We start from the raw sequence: 15,498 nt of genomic DNA, 5'->3' as shown, positions 1-15,498 counted from the left end.
TGAGGTAGGACTGTATTGCTATAAATTTCCCTCTTAGAACTGCTTTTGCTGCATCCCATAGGTTGTGAGCCGTTGTGTTTTCATTGTCATTTGTTTTTAGGTATTTTTTGATTTCCTCTTTGATTTCTTCAGTGATTGCTTGGTTATTTAGTAGTGTATTGTTTAGCCTCCATGTGCTTGTATTTTTTACAGTTTTTTTCCCTGTAATTGATATCTAGTCTCATCGCATTGTGGTTGGAAAAGATACTTGATACGATTTCAATTTTCTTAAATTTACCAAGGCTTCATTTGTGACCCAAGATACCAAGATGTAATCTATCCTGGAGAATGTTCCATGAGCACTTGAGAAGAAAGTGTATTCTGTTGTTTTTGAATGGAAGGTCCTATAAATATCAACTGAGTCCATCTTGTTTAATGTGTCATTTAAAGCCTATGTTTCCTTATTTGTTTTCATTTTGGATGATCTGTCCATTGGTGAAAGTGGGGTGTTAAAATCCCCTACTATGATTGTGTTACTGTCAGATTCCCCTTTTATGGTTGTTAGCATTTGCCTTATGTATTGAGGTGCTCCTATGTTGGGTGCAGAAATATTTACAATTGTTATATCTTCTTCTTGGATTGATCCCTTGATCATTATGTAGTCTCCTTCTTTATCTCTTGTAATAGTCTTTATTTTAAAGTCTATTTTGTCTGATATGAGAATTGCTACTCCAGCTTTCTTTTGATTTCCATTTGCATGGAATATCTTTTTCCATCCCCTCTATTTCAGTCTGTATTTGTCCCTAGGTCTGAAGTGTGTCTCTTGTAGACAGCATATATGTGGGTCTTGTTTTTGTATCCATTTAGCTGGTCGATGTCTTTTGGTTGTAGCATTTAATCCATTTACATTTACGGTAGTTATTGATATGTATGTTCATATTACCATTTTCTTAACTGTTTTGGGTTTCTTATTGTAGGTGTTCTCCTTTTCTTGTATTTCCTGCCAAGAGAAGTTCCTTTCGCATTTGTTGTAAAGCTGGTTTGGTGGTGCTGAATTCTCTTAGCTTTTGCTTGTCTGTAAAGGTTTTAATTTGTCGGTCGAATCTGAATGAGATCCTTGCAAGGTAGAGTAATCTTGGTTGTAGATTTTTCCCTTTCATTACTTTAAATATGTCCTGCCACTCCCTTCTGGCTTGCAGAGTCTTTGCTGAAAGATCAGCTGTTAACCTTATGGGGATTCCCTGGTATGTTATTTGTTCCTTTTCCCATGCTGCTTTTAGTATTTTTCTTTGTATTTACTTTTTGATAGTTTGATTAATATGTGTCTTGGCATGTTTCTCCTTGGATTTATCCTGTGTGGATCTCTCTGCGCTTCCTGGACTTGACTGACTATTTCCTTTCCCATATTAGGGAAGTTTTCAACTATAATCTCTTCAAATATTTTCTCAGTCCCTTTCTTTTTCTCTTCTTCTTCTGGGACCCCTATAATTCGAATGTTGGTGCATTTAATGTTGTCCCAGAGGTCTCTGAGACTGTCCTCAATTCTTTTCATTCTTTTTTCTTTATTCTGCTCTGTGATAGTTATTTCCACTATCTTATCTTCCAGGTCACTTATCCATTCTTCTGCCTCTGTTATTCTGCTATTGATTCCTTCTAGAGAATTTTTAACTTCATTTATTTTGTTGTTCATCATTGTTGGTTTGCTCTTTAGTTCTTCTAGGTCCTTGTTAAACGTTTCTTATGTTTTCTCCATTCTATTTCCAAGATTTTGGATCATCTTTACTATCATTACTCTGAATTCTTTTTCAGGTAGACTGCCTATTTCCTCTTCATTTGTTTGGTCTGGTGGGTTTTTACCTTGCTCCTTCATCTGCTGTGTATTTCTCTGTCTTCTCATTTTGCTTAACCTACTGTGTTTGGGGTTCTCCTTTTCGCAGGCTCCAGGTTCATAGTTCCCGTAGTTTTTGGTGTCTGCCCCCAGTGTGTAAGGTTGGTTCAGTGGGTTGTGTAGACTTCCTGGTGGAAAGGCCTTGTGCCTTTGTTCTAGTGGATGAGGCTGGATCTTGTCTTTCTGGTGAGCAGGACCGTGTCCAGTGGTGTGTTTTGGGGTGTCTGTGAACTTATTAAGATTTTAGGCAGCATCTCTGCTAATGGGTGGGGTTGTGTCCCTGTCTTGCTAGTTGTTTGGCATGGGGTGTCCAGCACTGGAGCTTGCTGGTCATTGAGTGGATCTGGGTCTTAGCGCTGAGACCGAGATCTCTGGGAGAGCTCTAGCCAATTGATATTATGTAGGGTCAGGAGGTCTCTGGTGGTCCAGTGTCCTGAACTTGGCTCTCCCACCTCAGAGGCTCAGGCCTGACACCAGGCTGGAGCACCAAGATCCTGTCAGCCACATGGCTGAGAAGAAAAGGGAGAAAAAAAGAAAGAAAGAAAAGAAAAGAAATAAATAAAGTTATTAAAATAAAACATTTTTTAAATATTATGAAAAAATATTTTTAAAGTAATTTAAAAAAAAAGAAGAGAGCAACCAAACTAATAAAGAAATCCACCAATGATAACAAGCGTTAAAAAGTAAACTATGATAAACATAAAAATCAGAAACTGGTCAGTCACATACAGAACACCCCAAGTCTACAGTTGCTCACAAAGTCCACTGCCTCAATTTTGGGATGACTCATTGTCTATTCAGGTATTCCACAGATGCAGGTACATCAAGTTGATTGTGGAGCTTTAATCCACTGCTCCTGAGGCTGCTGGGAGAGATTTCCCTTTCTCTTCTTTGTTTGCACAGCTCCTGGGGTTCAACTTTGGATTTCTACCCGCCTCTGTGTGTAGGTCGCCTGAGGGCGTCTCTTCTTCGCTCACACAGGATGGGGTTAAAGGAGCAGCTGCTTCGGGGGCTCTGGCTCACTCAGGCGGGGGGAGGGAGCGGTACGGAGGAGGCGGGGCGAGCCTGCGGCGGCAGAGGCGTCGTGACGTTGCACCAGCGTGAGGCGCGCCGTGCGTTCTCCCGGGGAAGTTGTCCCCGGATCACGGGACCCTGGCAGTGGCGGGCTGCACAGGCTTCCGGGAGGGGCGGTGTGGAGAGTGACCTGTGCTCGCACACAGGCTTCCTGGTGGCGGCAGCAGCAGCCTTAGCGTCTCAGGCCCGTCTCTGGGGTCCGCGCTGATGGCCGCGGCTCGCGCCCGTCTCTGGATCTCGTTTAGGCGGCGCTCTGAATCCCCTCTCCTTGCGCGCCGCGAAACAAAGAGGCAAGAAAAAGTCTCTTGCCTCTTCGGCAGTTGCAGACTTTTTCCCGGACTCCCTCCCGGCTAGCTGTGGCGCACTAGCCCCTTCAGGCTGTGCTCACGCCGCCAACCCCAGTCCTCTCCCTGCGATCCGACAGAAGCCCGAGCCTCAGTTCCCAGCCCCGCCCGCCGAGCAGACAAGCCTCTCGGGCTGGTGAGTGCTGGTCGGCACCGATCCTCCGTGCGGGAATCTCTCCGCTTTGCCCTCCGCACCCCTGTGGCTGCGCTCTCCTCCGTGGCTCCGAAGCTTCCCCCCTCCGCCACCTGCGGTCTCCATCCGCGAAGGGGCTCCTAGTGTGTGGAAACCTTTCCTCCTTCATGGCTCCCTCCCACTGGTGCAGGTCCCGTCCCTATTCTTTTGTCTCTGTTTTCTCTTTTTTCTTTTGCCCTCCCCAGGTACGTGGGGAGTTTCTTGCCTTTTGGGAGGTCTGACATCTTCTGCCAGCGTTCAGTAGGTGTTCTGTAGGAGCAGTTCCACATGTAGATGTATTTCTGATGTATTTGTAGGGAGGAAGGTGATCTCCACGTCTCACTCCTCTGCCATCTTGAAGGTCCTCCCAGTAGTATAATCTTCATAGAGTTTTTATAAGGATTAAACATGCTCATATGTGTAAAGAACTAGCAGTAATTGTGTAGTGTTAGCTGCTATCATCATATCATTATTATTATTACCACAGGATTCTTAATTCCTAGAATGTTCTATTACAAGACATACATAACCTTCTGTTGAAACTTAAGCTTAGGTATGTGTGACACACAGTAAAGCTGTGTAATGTCTCATATTTGAGGAAATTTTTTTAATGGTATTATTTTTAAATGTAAATTACTTAACCTCATAAAAATCATACAAGTTTACAAACATTTCATTAGATATACATGGTAAGCACTATATCACTAAAATTAACAGAATAAAAGAAAATTTATACCATCTTTTCAACAGACTTTTTATCATTCTTCAGCAGGTATTTTATTGGATGAAACTTTGCTCTTTGCTGGGTGTGGTTTGGGAAAAATATAAGGTGGATAAAGGAAAGAGAGAACTAAAATTCATTTTTGAATGTTTATTTGTTTAAAGTAGGTAATGCATTAACATGCTGTAATGTTTAAAATTATAAATGAAAGTTAAGTAAGTAAATATATAAATAAAGGACTATCATACGGGTGGGAAAAAATAGAAAATAAAATAAAAGTATAAATGTACATACACAGACGTCTCCACCAACCTGGATCTCCTCTCCCCCATCCCCCTTGCAGAGGTGAAAGTCTCTCAATCTCTCCTGTGTATTTCCGGAGGTATTTTAGGCATACATGAACAAACACATTTTCCTCCCTTTTTATACAAACGGAAGTGTACCCAACATCTTTTGTGTTCATCTTTTTTCACCAGAAGCTGTAGTGTAGGTATTGTTCCAAGTCTGTACATAATGACCTTCTTAACGTATTACTGACTCAGAGCTTCATTGGCGGTGGATGTCCCTGGCTTATCACCAGGCCACTGCTGAGAAGCAGTGTTGTTAACTGCCCTGCTGTTAGAGACGTGCTGAATAAATGATGTTGTGCAATTTAAATAAGCTTGTGTATGTGTGGTACACCTGCAAGATAATTTTTAAGAAAGAGAAATGCTGGGTGAAGGGTTAGAAGCGTTGTAATTAATTCTTGAAAGAAATTTAAAACTTTCAATTTATTTTTGAATGTGAATAGGGGTTTAAGCACACAATTGAATAGGAAAAAAGAGATGAACGGTAAACATAAGACTCCCTCACAGCACTCTCCTTCCTTCATCTGGTTCCCCGCGCTGGAGAGAACTAGCCTCATCAGCCTTGTCTTTTCCCTCCAGAGATGCGTGTCAGGTAAATGAGCATATGTGCTTATGTAGAAGAATGCCTTTCTTCAGGTGGGCTTTCGTCTTCTTCTGCATAGCAGTTTGTGGGTCAGCAGACTCTCGCCTGGATGTCTGTGGGCACAGAGCTGCGGGCTGGAGTGTCCACGGTCACATTAGAGGGACTCTTTGTCTCCGTCCCTCAGCCTCAGCCAGCCTGGACATGACCTGTAAAGGTGATGTTTTCTTCCACCTTCACGTAGCTCATTGTTTCCCTGGATGAAATGATAGCTGTAAATCCTGCAGCCCTAACCCTTGACCAGCGATGCTCATACCCACAGCACGTGTCCTGGGACCCTCTTTCCCATCGTCCCAGAAACCGCCTCACTTCTAAGACTCATATTTCCTGTGTCTCACATCCACTCGTCAGTTCTCTCTCTGATGGATCACATCTTCCAGCGGCTCGTGGGGAAAGGTGATGTGGGTGGTTAATCTTGGGATCTTGTATATTTCAAATATCTTTAGCTTACTCTCCCACCTGATTTTTCTGGATGTAGGATTCCCGGTATAAACTACGAAGTAATTTTCCAGTTGTCTTTCTGCCTGTCAATGTTACTCCTGGAAAGTCTGAAGACATTCCAAGTCTTTATTCTTTGCACACGGCACTTTGTGTTGCTTTCCCTCCACGGCTGTCTTAGGGTCTTGTTTTGTGCCTCCAGGGTCCTGAAATGTCACAGTGATTTGCTGATACGGGTCATCCACCTCACTGGGTACCGGGAGGGCCTATTCATCTGCAGTTTTATTTAATACCAGGAAGTGGGCTTAGATTCTTAAATTATATTGCATTACACTATACTATATTTTTTATGTTGTACATGTTACATTATATATAATACGTATTGTAATATAATGTGTACAGCATATATTAAGTGTAATGTAACACTTTAATATCATTGTGTAAATTATTGTTTTTAACAAACTGAGCAGGAAGAGTGTGTTAAAGGACACTTGGTTCAGGAAATTGCACATTAGTTACTTGAAGAGGAATGAGGTCTCCAGTAACAATATAAATAAGTATTTCTTATATTTTCAAAATATTTTGGCAACAAATTACTAAATTTGACCTACCATATTTTAGCACTAGTCTCACACACACATACATATTTATAAAATATATTCTGCTACTCTTACTGTATAGACTAATTTTAAGAACATAATTATTGGTAAATAACAATATTTTGAAAAGAGGAATTAATTTAAATCCAAATGTCAAAGTTTGCTAACACCTTTCTTTTACGACAGAAATATGATATCATTTTCTGAAATATTTTCCAATCTTTCCTAATGTCAAATAAGAGCTGTTCCTTTTCTGTGGTCAAAAAATATGTAGGATTAAGATTAAACCAAATAAAAACAGCACATATTTATATTTGATAATTCCTACATATATTGCATACTAATGCAGGTTTATAAATCATAAGCTATTATAATAGGTAGAGCCAGTAATAAATGTGTAAGTATTCATTTTGGTTTTTCAGCCCCTTATTTCCCCAGACGACCCACCAGCATCTTCCCATGATGTGTTCAGTACATGAATATTATGACTAGATGCATGTGATGTTCACAAGGAGACCCTCTGAAGAGTGCAAGCAGAATTCCACTATTCATATTTCTTTTTTAAAGAAGTGTTACTGTTATATTACATCTTGTTATGTTGCAAACACGTATTTCATTCTTCAAGGCTAAAGCACAATTAGCAACTGTATTAGTTTTCCTCTTTTAGTTGTTGTTACCTTTTAGGTATTGGAATAATTTGAGAACTAGCGCTAACATGACGCTCAGTGGCTCTTCAGGCTTTGTGTTCTTCCTCTTTGCTTTCAGCCTGCAGTGACCTGGAGCTCAGGGAGATGGCCAACAGACTGCGGGACTGGTTCAAGGCCCTGCATGAGAGTGGGAGCCAGAACAAGAAGACGAAAGCATCGCTGCGGCCGGAGAGAAGCAGTAAGGCTTCTAAATTTGATGTGTGTCATTGTCTTTTTTTTTTTTTTAATTTTTAGTTTTTATTTTTTTGGCTGTGTTGGGTCTTCGTTTCTATGCGAGGGCTTTCACTAGTTGTGGCACGCGGGGGCCACTCTTCATCGCAGTGTGCGGGCTTTTCACTGTTGCGGCCTCTCTTGTTACGGAGCACAGGCTCCAGACGCGCAGACTCAGTAGTTGTGACTCACGGGCCTAGTTGCTCTGCGGCGTGTGGGATCTTCCCAGACCAGGGCTGAAACCCGTGTCCCCTGCATTGGCAGGCAGACTCTCAACCACTGCGCCACCAGGGAAGCCCCTGTGTCGTTGTCTTTGATATGGGATTTTATGTCCAGTGAATTACTTAGGTCAAAGTTTACTCTTTACTTAGATGCTGAACGGAGGTCTGAACATTGTTTTTACTTCCAAGCTCAGCCATAACATGTATTTAGCAAGGAAATAAAGCATTTGTGGCAACTCCGATTAGAAAAGGAATTAGAGACAGCGTTGAGCTTCCTGTTGAATTGAAAGTGTAGGAATATTTTCCAGTATTTTGGCTGAAGTGCTAAAGAGTAGAACAACGCGGGGAGTAAAGGTAGTAATTTTGAAGTGCTTAGATTTTTAAACAACATGATTAGCCCTCCTCCACCTTAGTCATTTCTGATTTGACCCAAGTATGTCAGTAGAAACAGGATGTTTGCCATGCTGCAAATCAAATTCATCAAAGAAAGAAGGAAATAAGAGCCAAGTGAATCTTACATGATTCTGTCATCTATATAATCTATATAAAAGTGGTTTTTAATTTCTTAGAAATAGGAACTGCAACCTGAAATAGTGCACTTGCTATGAATAATTTTATGAACTCTTCATCTTATGTTTTTTCATTTATAAAAAATATCTACAACATTTTTCATGCATGTAAAAGAAAGATATTGAAACCTGAGCTTAGTTTGGGGGAGCTTTCCAAGACCGCCTCATTTGCTCTAAGATGCAAGGGGCGAAGGTGGAACAGTGACCAGGGGCAGCGTCCGGCTGACAGAGAAGGGCCCAGTGCCCGCTGCTTATCGCCATGAGACCATGAACTTCCACTCGCAAACCCTCAGCTACCCGTTTCTAACAGAATCACTTGATAAGAGGGCACGGCCATCCCTAATCTGTGTTTCCTAAAATGCCCCATTTGTTTTCTTGTCACCAAGGAATTTTCTATAATCCCAACGTTCGGTGTTTATGGATCGTATTTATGTTCAAAAGAATGTAATAATTATTTTTCATTCAGCTTTCACAGAAAGACATAATAATTGTGTGTGAATGTGTGGTGGCCACATCTATATGCCTCTTCTTAGGAAGTCCTCAAAGAAACCACAGTATTTCCCTACCTCGTAGGAGCACTTCCAGGCTTGTCTCCAGAATTATCGTTTAAATTTTTGGCAGAAGCTAATTTTTTGATGCCTTGAGAGTAAGTAAGATGCCTGATCTTACTTAATAGAAGTAATAAAGTATGTTTGCCCCTGTATTCATGTCTGGCGTAACGTAAAGTTTTGTTCCAGATCCTTCCGTATTGACTTTTCTGATTCACGTCCATACCTGTTCTCCCAATACCCACACTTGAATATTTTTATTGCTCACTCTCACCTTTCTCTGTTGAGCTTAGTTAAGACTAATAATCCCTCCTGTATTTGGAAATGGATAAAAGGAGATCTTGTAGGACACGCAGTACAATGCCTGGTTAATTGTACACATTCCTAAATATTATTTCCCTCTCTGGCTTTTTCTTACAAAAAATGAGACAGTCTTAATGTTGTGGGCGAATTAACAGGAAGCTCTTTGGGAGTTGAATGTCTTTGCAGAGTCAGTGAAACCATAGGTAGAGGATTATTTATAGAGCCTGAAGGGGTCAGAGGCCAAAGGGAGGAAATCTCCCAAAGGAAGTTGTTAAAAGATAAGACAAGTCCCGAGATGGGGAGTGGCCGAGTCCCTCAGCTCCTCAGGCCCACCTGCCCCTGGGTGAAGCCTCTCCTGACACCGGCCCCCCAGTACTGGGCCCCCATCTCTTTTCTAGTTCTGTTTTCCCTCCATGGCATCTCTCACCATCTACTATAATATTTGTCTACACATTTTTTGTTTATTTTCTCTCTCTCTCCACACTAGACAACCATAAATGAGAGATCACCATTGTATCATCAGAACGTAGAATAATTTGACACGTAGCATTCACTAAAGTTAGAATTAATGGATGGATGAAGCAAAGAAGCCATCAAAAATACCACATTGTGTGGATATACCGTAATTCAATCAACCACTTGTTCCACTAGCAATGATTATTTACTGTTTCCATTATTTTCTCCTTCTCAATCAATTCTGCAGTTAATTGATAGGCTTTTATTTCTATAAGGAAGATTCCAGGTAGTCGAAGTAATAGGTCAAGACGTGCACGTATTTCAAATTATAAACAATAATAGATGTTACCAGACTGCTTTGCAGAAAGCTTAGGGCATTTCTAATTTCTAACAGCAAAGCACGACAGTTAACTTTTGCCTTCATCCCTGGCAGTAAAAAAATTACTACCATTCTTTTTAACTGTTCATTCTGGTGAGCATGCTGTTACATTTCATTGTTAATCTAATTTTTATTTCCTTTTTTAGTAGTGAATTGGTCATAAAATATTGGCAAAGGTTGGCGGGGCTTTTGCACAGCAAAACAAAATAAAACGTCTTAGTCAGCTCAGGCTACTATAATTAAATACCCTAGACCAGGTGGATTGAACACTAGACACTTGTTTCTCAAATTCTGGAGACTGGGAAGTCCTAGATCAGGTGCTGGCAGATTGGGGTCTGGGTGAAGGCTCACTTCCAGGCTTGGAGACAGCTGTCTTCTCACAAGGCAGCGAGAGAGAGATCTAGTCTGTCTTTTAGGCCACTGATCCCATCATGAGGTTCTACCTTCATGACCTAATCACCTCCCAAAGCCCACACCTCCAAATACCATCACTTTGGGGTGTAGAGCTTCATATTCATGAATTTGGTGGGGGGACACAATTCAGTCCATAGCACAAAACCAAACAACAAAAAAAGTCCTAAGTTATGTCAGCTTATATGTTTCATTCTGAGAAATCCATATTGATGGCTTACATTATAACTGTATTTAAATAGGTCCTTCTAGTACTTTTTGTGCTTTTTGCTCTATGTGTTTGCTGCTCTGTTTTTTAGATATATGGATTTATTTCTGTTTTATCCATTAATTATGCTTCTTATCCCTTTATTTTATTACACTCTACCCTACTTACCACTTTTTAGCATAGATTTCATGTTATTGGATAGTAATATTACCACTCCTACTTTCAAATTTATTACATTTGCCTGATATACTTGCTAACATTTTGTCAGTCTTTATTACTTAGACTTAAGTGTCTTTCTTGTAAACATACATAGTTGGGTTCTGAGTCTTCAGTATGACAGTGAGCAGACTTGTATTTTGTGGTTTTTTTAATAATTAAGATAAACATAAGGCACAGGAAAATATTGTGATCAGACACAGAATGTTTACCATTTAGGCAGATTGCCCATAAGACAAAGAAAAACTTATTTTACAATCTCTTTTTAAGAGTAGGCCAATAATCCAAGAAAATTTTGTCATTAGAGAAGAAATCACATTTTAGTTTTGTACCAGTATAATATTTGATACTAATTTAAAAATATTATGTGAATAAATACACCCTTTAAATATTAGCCAGTAATGACCATGACAAATAATATTTGGGGGGAATATTTTATAATTTTTTGTATCTGTGTAGATTTTATCTTATACAGGTTTTGAAAATTAGTCTTAGGATAAATTTTATCTTAGGGTAAATTTTATCTTAGGATAAAACTATATTTTTAACAAAATGAGCTTTTTGAGCCTGAGATGGTTGCTCCTGGAGCCCCTGAACCCCTCGAGACCTGCCCCTGCTGGGGCGGAGCCCTGAGCTTGAGTGACCGCAGGGGCGGAGGGTCGGGACTGGGCAGAGAAGCCCTGGGTGAAGACAGTGGGGCCCAAGGGGTGTTCAGGACACCATAAAAATGTCAAATAAGAACAAACCCAGAGCGAGGCCTGCCGCCGTGTCCTGCCCACCGTCCACCACAAGGTGGCGTCACTGCAGGACCTTGCTTCAGACGTGTGGGATCCCCATCCCATCACCCATCCATGTCTCGGGGGAAAACAAAAAAAAACAGGGAAGAAACCCAGACTAAGTAAAGAGAGACTTTATTTAAAGACTCTTGCGATGGGGAGAATGCCTCACCCTCAAACTTGCAAGCGTCTCACATCAGACAGAAGCAGGCTTTTCCTTTACAGGAAGGGGTGAGCAGGGCGAGAAGTGCCTTTGTCGGGGAGGAGGGCCGTGGGGATTCTGAGGCAGCAAACCTGAGGACTTGGGAAACGTTCCTCTGCGTGGTTGACCCACGTGCCTAGCAAGCAGGCATGTGAGACCCTGACAGCCGCCTCCTGTGTTACTCAGAACGCCAGCCCTGTCATGGCTCTGCCTGTGTTCTGATGTGTCGTCTGGGCCGCTAGTTTGCTGCCCGCCTACAGCGCACGTGCGGGATGGCTTAGCCGGGAAATTACGGTTTTCGGTCTACAGAGCAGTTGTGCACTTTTCAATGTGTGCGCCCGGAAGTATCCGTGTGTGTGTGTTTAAATGTAAGTGGGCCGTGTCCTCACTCACTCAGCTCCGCGTGTCACTGATCCTTCCCTCCGGCTGTTGGGCCCTTTCCGTGCGCTGACCTTCCTTCGTGTGCTCACTGGGGCCCGTCTGTTGGGGGCCGGCCCTTCGCTGGCAGCCTCCCCTCACGGGGTGGGAAGAGCTTCCCTTTGGCTTTGCCTCAAAGCATCAGGAAGGCCCCCGGTCTCTGAGGCTTGAAAGAGGCCACTTCCCCCGCGCGTCCCTTAGCTGGGCTGGCCTCCATCGTGGAGCCCAGCCCGCGGTGCCAGGACTGGAGTGAGTGGGTCTTGACCTTCCCCAGAGCCTACGGTTGTCTGTGGTCAGGCTCTCAGAGCCCGTCCCCTCCTGGCCATCCTCGGACCCCTAGTCTGTCCCTCCGTGGGGACGGGAAGCCCCCATCCTGACCTGCTCCGCAACTTTAGACTGCAACACTCACTGGACAATGCGGGGACAGTAGAATGAAGTCCATCCTGGGGGGGTCACAGCGTTTTGAGTGGTCAGAGTACCTGCCTTATGCTTCACCAGGCAACTTCCAGTTTAACCTAGAAAGAGTGACAGATCTGGGAAACAATTCAGAGAAAAATTCTTGTTTGCATTCAAACATCGAAATATTATTGCCAGGGGCGAACATGTAAGGGAGGGCCAAGACGTGTATATTTTTCTGGTTGTGCGAGTAAGTATGCTTAAATGCCAGTATCTGTTGTTTAACACGTACCGTGTTACCCTTGAGATAGATACTTGTCTTTTCATGGATCTGTATCTCTCGTTTAAATCAAAGGTAATTTTCATAAAAATGGCCCCTGTGTACTGTCTGGAAATATAGAGTTTACTTTCTATGTTGTTAGACTGTTTGTGAATAGAATATTTATTTTCTTACAAAATAACTCTGAAAACTTACATCTGTTTGATCTAACCTTACAGACTAATAGACAGTAAAAGTCAGAGAATGAGTTCAGGGATGGCACTGGCAGCCACTGAAGTGGGCACAGGAGAGTGGAGAATGGTGTCCCCCCGGGTCTGCTTTGTCAGTGCTTTCTGTCCTTAAACAATGTGAAATTCGCTACTCTACTTTGCATATGTAAAGTAATCTGCACATTCGTATAGTCTAAGTTCTTTATTATTATTTTATATATACATAATTTAAATTATTAATTTTTCTGCACTGTTATGATGAGTAGAAATACAGATCAAGCCATGAAATCCCTTGTTTTCCTTTATCCGAGTCTTATAGCCCAGCTCACTGTATATTAATTGCAGAGCCACTCCTGGTCCTTAGCTGAATGCAGAGTGGGTAATACACTCTCGTTCTTACCCTTAAGCCAGATTGCTAAGAACTGTTAGTACAAAGGACTCTAGTGCCCTCACCATTGCCCTGATGTCTCTGGGTTCTGGGAGGTCTCACAGGATTTGTTGATCAATGTATCAGAAATGCTTGCTGTGTATTTGCTGTTTTGAGGTCCTAGGACATGCTTTCCCCCCCCCCTCGGGGGTTTGTCCTCACTCACCTCCATCAGCTTGTTGCCCAAGTATCCAGCCTCAGAGGCCTGTGCTCCCATCACATGTAAAACAGCAACACAACCTTGCTTTCCTTTATAGTGTATGTCACTACGTGATATACAGATGGTTCCTAGTTTGTTTTCTGTCATTTCCAAGTAAAACGTAAGCTCTGTGAGGCCAGGAACTTTCTTCTGTGGGATCCCCAGCTCCCAGAAAGACAGCCCTGGCACACAGTAGGGACCCAGGAACAAGTTGTTTAGTGAATAAGTTAAAATCTAATCACAAGTTTTCATCTAAAAATTGGTCTAGTTTCAGAAGAGTGATAAAGTGGCTTGTAGCTGCTTTCCCATGTTTGCTGGAACAGGCAGGTTCCAGGAGGGCAAATCTGTGACTGTAGCAGGATTGAAATAAACGGGTCAAGACTTGGTGAAGCTTAAACGGGAAGGTACACTACTTCTTTTTATAAGGCAGTGAACCCAGAATGTGGTCTGTGCTTTACAAGGAAGGGGAACTTGCCAGCCTCTTACACTGGCTACCCAATTAATGCTGCTATGCATTTGACATTAGTTAAACGTCTTGTCACACTGCCCAAAATAATTTAAGGTATGGTGAAAAATAGTGGGTTTGTTTTCCTACTGGTTATTTTAGTAGTTATTCTTAACTCTCAAACACAATAGGACACTAACCTGAGTTTTTAATTGACCAGATTTTATCACAGCCATTCCATAAAGGATTTTATAACCATTACCCAAGAAGAATTGATTGTTTATCTGAATCTTGGATAGTGTAAATATTACATAGTTAAGTGGTTTCAGTTGACAAAAAAGATCAATAATGTTATAGCTTCTTAAGAAATTAAGCAAGCTGGTAAGTTTGCCATTATTTTTTAACAACTTAAGTCTACTTTATATTAAAAAAAATCAGACTTCTTTGGTACATTTTATTTGGGTGTATTTTAGAGCTGTCACAAAGGAATAACCATAGAAAAGCACCTAAGATGGTAAAAAACTTAAAATGTATTTTATGAGAAGGTGAAGGAAATAGATCTATTTGGCCTCTGATTCTGTTATCATCATACCGTGAAAGTACTGTTTGAGCCTTTTTTCAGTATATATGTTGTGCCTATATAAACTTGATATATTTTGTTTCATTATCTAAATCTCCAAAAATTTAAGAACAGAACACTATGCCAAGGTTTGTTTGTTAATATGGTTGCAAGTGTGTGTGTGTGTGTGTGTGTGTATGCCTGTCCTTCTCTGAAAGAGATACTATATTAATTTTCTTTTTGTCAGTTGGGAAGCATCTGGACATCAGAATCACATGCAAAATCCTCAGATTAACAGTCTGACTAAGATTAATTAAGATTAACGTCTTACTTTTGCTTTCCTACCCACCAAATGCTTTGCTCAGTCAGATAAGGTGAGAGACTACTTAACCCCCAGGTAAACGAACACATTCTAATTTCTTACCAAGATGACACACTTTATGTCTGCTGCCTTCACATTGAGAGGAAGGTTGAATTTGGAATCAGATGGCTTAAAAACAATGTCCCATTTTAATGTAATCAGGAGCATTCTAGGTATAGCAGGGAACTTCATTTTTGAAAACAAAGTTGGTGGATAAATTTTCTTTTCTTATTTCAAGTAATAAAACGAAAATTCAGATCATTGCTTGTTTTGTTTGCTATCTGGCATTTTCTTCTTTAAGTAGGTAGATCCAATAACTCTCTCCATAATAAAATTTAATTATACACTTTAGTATTACTAAGGTATTGTCTTAATATTTAGATGTAATTTTATAGAATTTATGTATTTCCTATTTAGCTAGATTGAAATTATTTCATATTTAGCTAGATTGAAACAATAAATATAAAATAAGGTGCTAAGTGAATGATGTATTATAATAAAAATGTTTTGTTACATTATTATAACCTGGGAAATTATCCAGTTGAATTTACTAGCACTAAATTTTGGTGAAACTCTAGTCTTTAGGAAGTGTAGTATTCCAAATAGAGAGAAGCATTATTAGCTTTGAAAATTTGGGAATCATTAAAAAGTAGGCTGCTGGTTGCTTCTCACAGGGTAAGTGAACTATTGCCAATTTTATTACATTCCATTTTCAACTAAATAAATACCTTAATTTCAAAATATAATCATGTAGGGTGTTCAGAGCACATTTAACCAGTAATTTGAACTATTTGAAC

General features: G+C 41.0%; 1 protein-coding gene across 3 annotated transcripts in view; it reads left to right on the top strand.

The window, feature by feature from the left end:
- SPOCK3 (SPARC (osteonectin), cwcv and kazal like domains proteoglycan 3) overlaps positions 1-15,498 on the top strand; it is a 442,183-nt gene that overhangs the window by 386,697 nt on the left and 39,988 nt on the right. For all 3 annotated transcript variants that reach the window (XM_082402143.1, XM_082402144.1, XM_082402145.1), the window contains one exon: positions 6,968-7,087. In XM_082402143.1, coding sequence (XP_082258269.1) covers positions 6,968-7,087 — 120 coding nt within the window. The remainder of the gene's footprint in view (positions 1-6,967; positions 7,088-15,498) is intronic.

This window comes from Balaenoptera borealis (assembly GCF_965194805.1).
Source record: "Balaenoptera borealis genome assembly, chromosome: 8".
Classification (NCBI taxonomy): Eukaryota; Metazoa; Chordata; class Mammalia; order Artiodactyla; family Balaenopteridae; genus Balaenoptera; species Balaenoptera borealis.
Note: the sequence above shows the minus strand (reverse complement) of the source record. Positions and strands in the feature narration are given on the sequence as shown.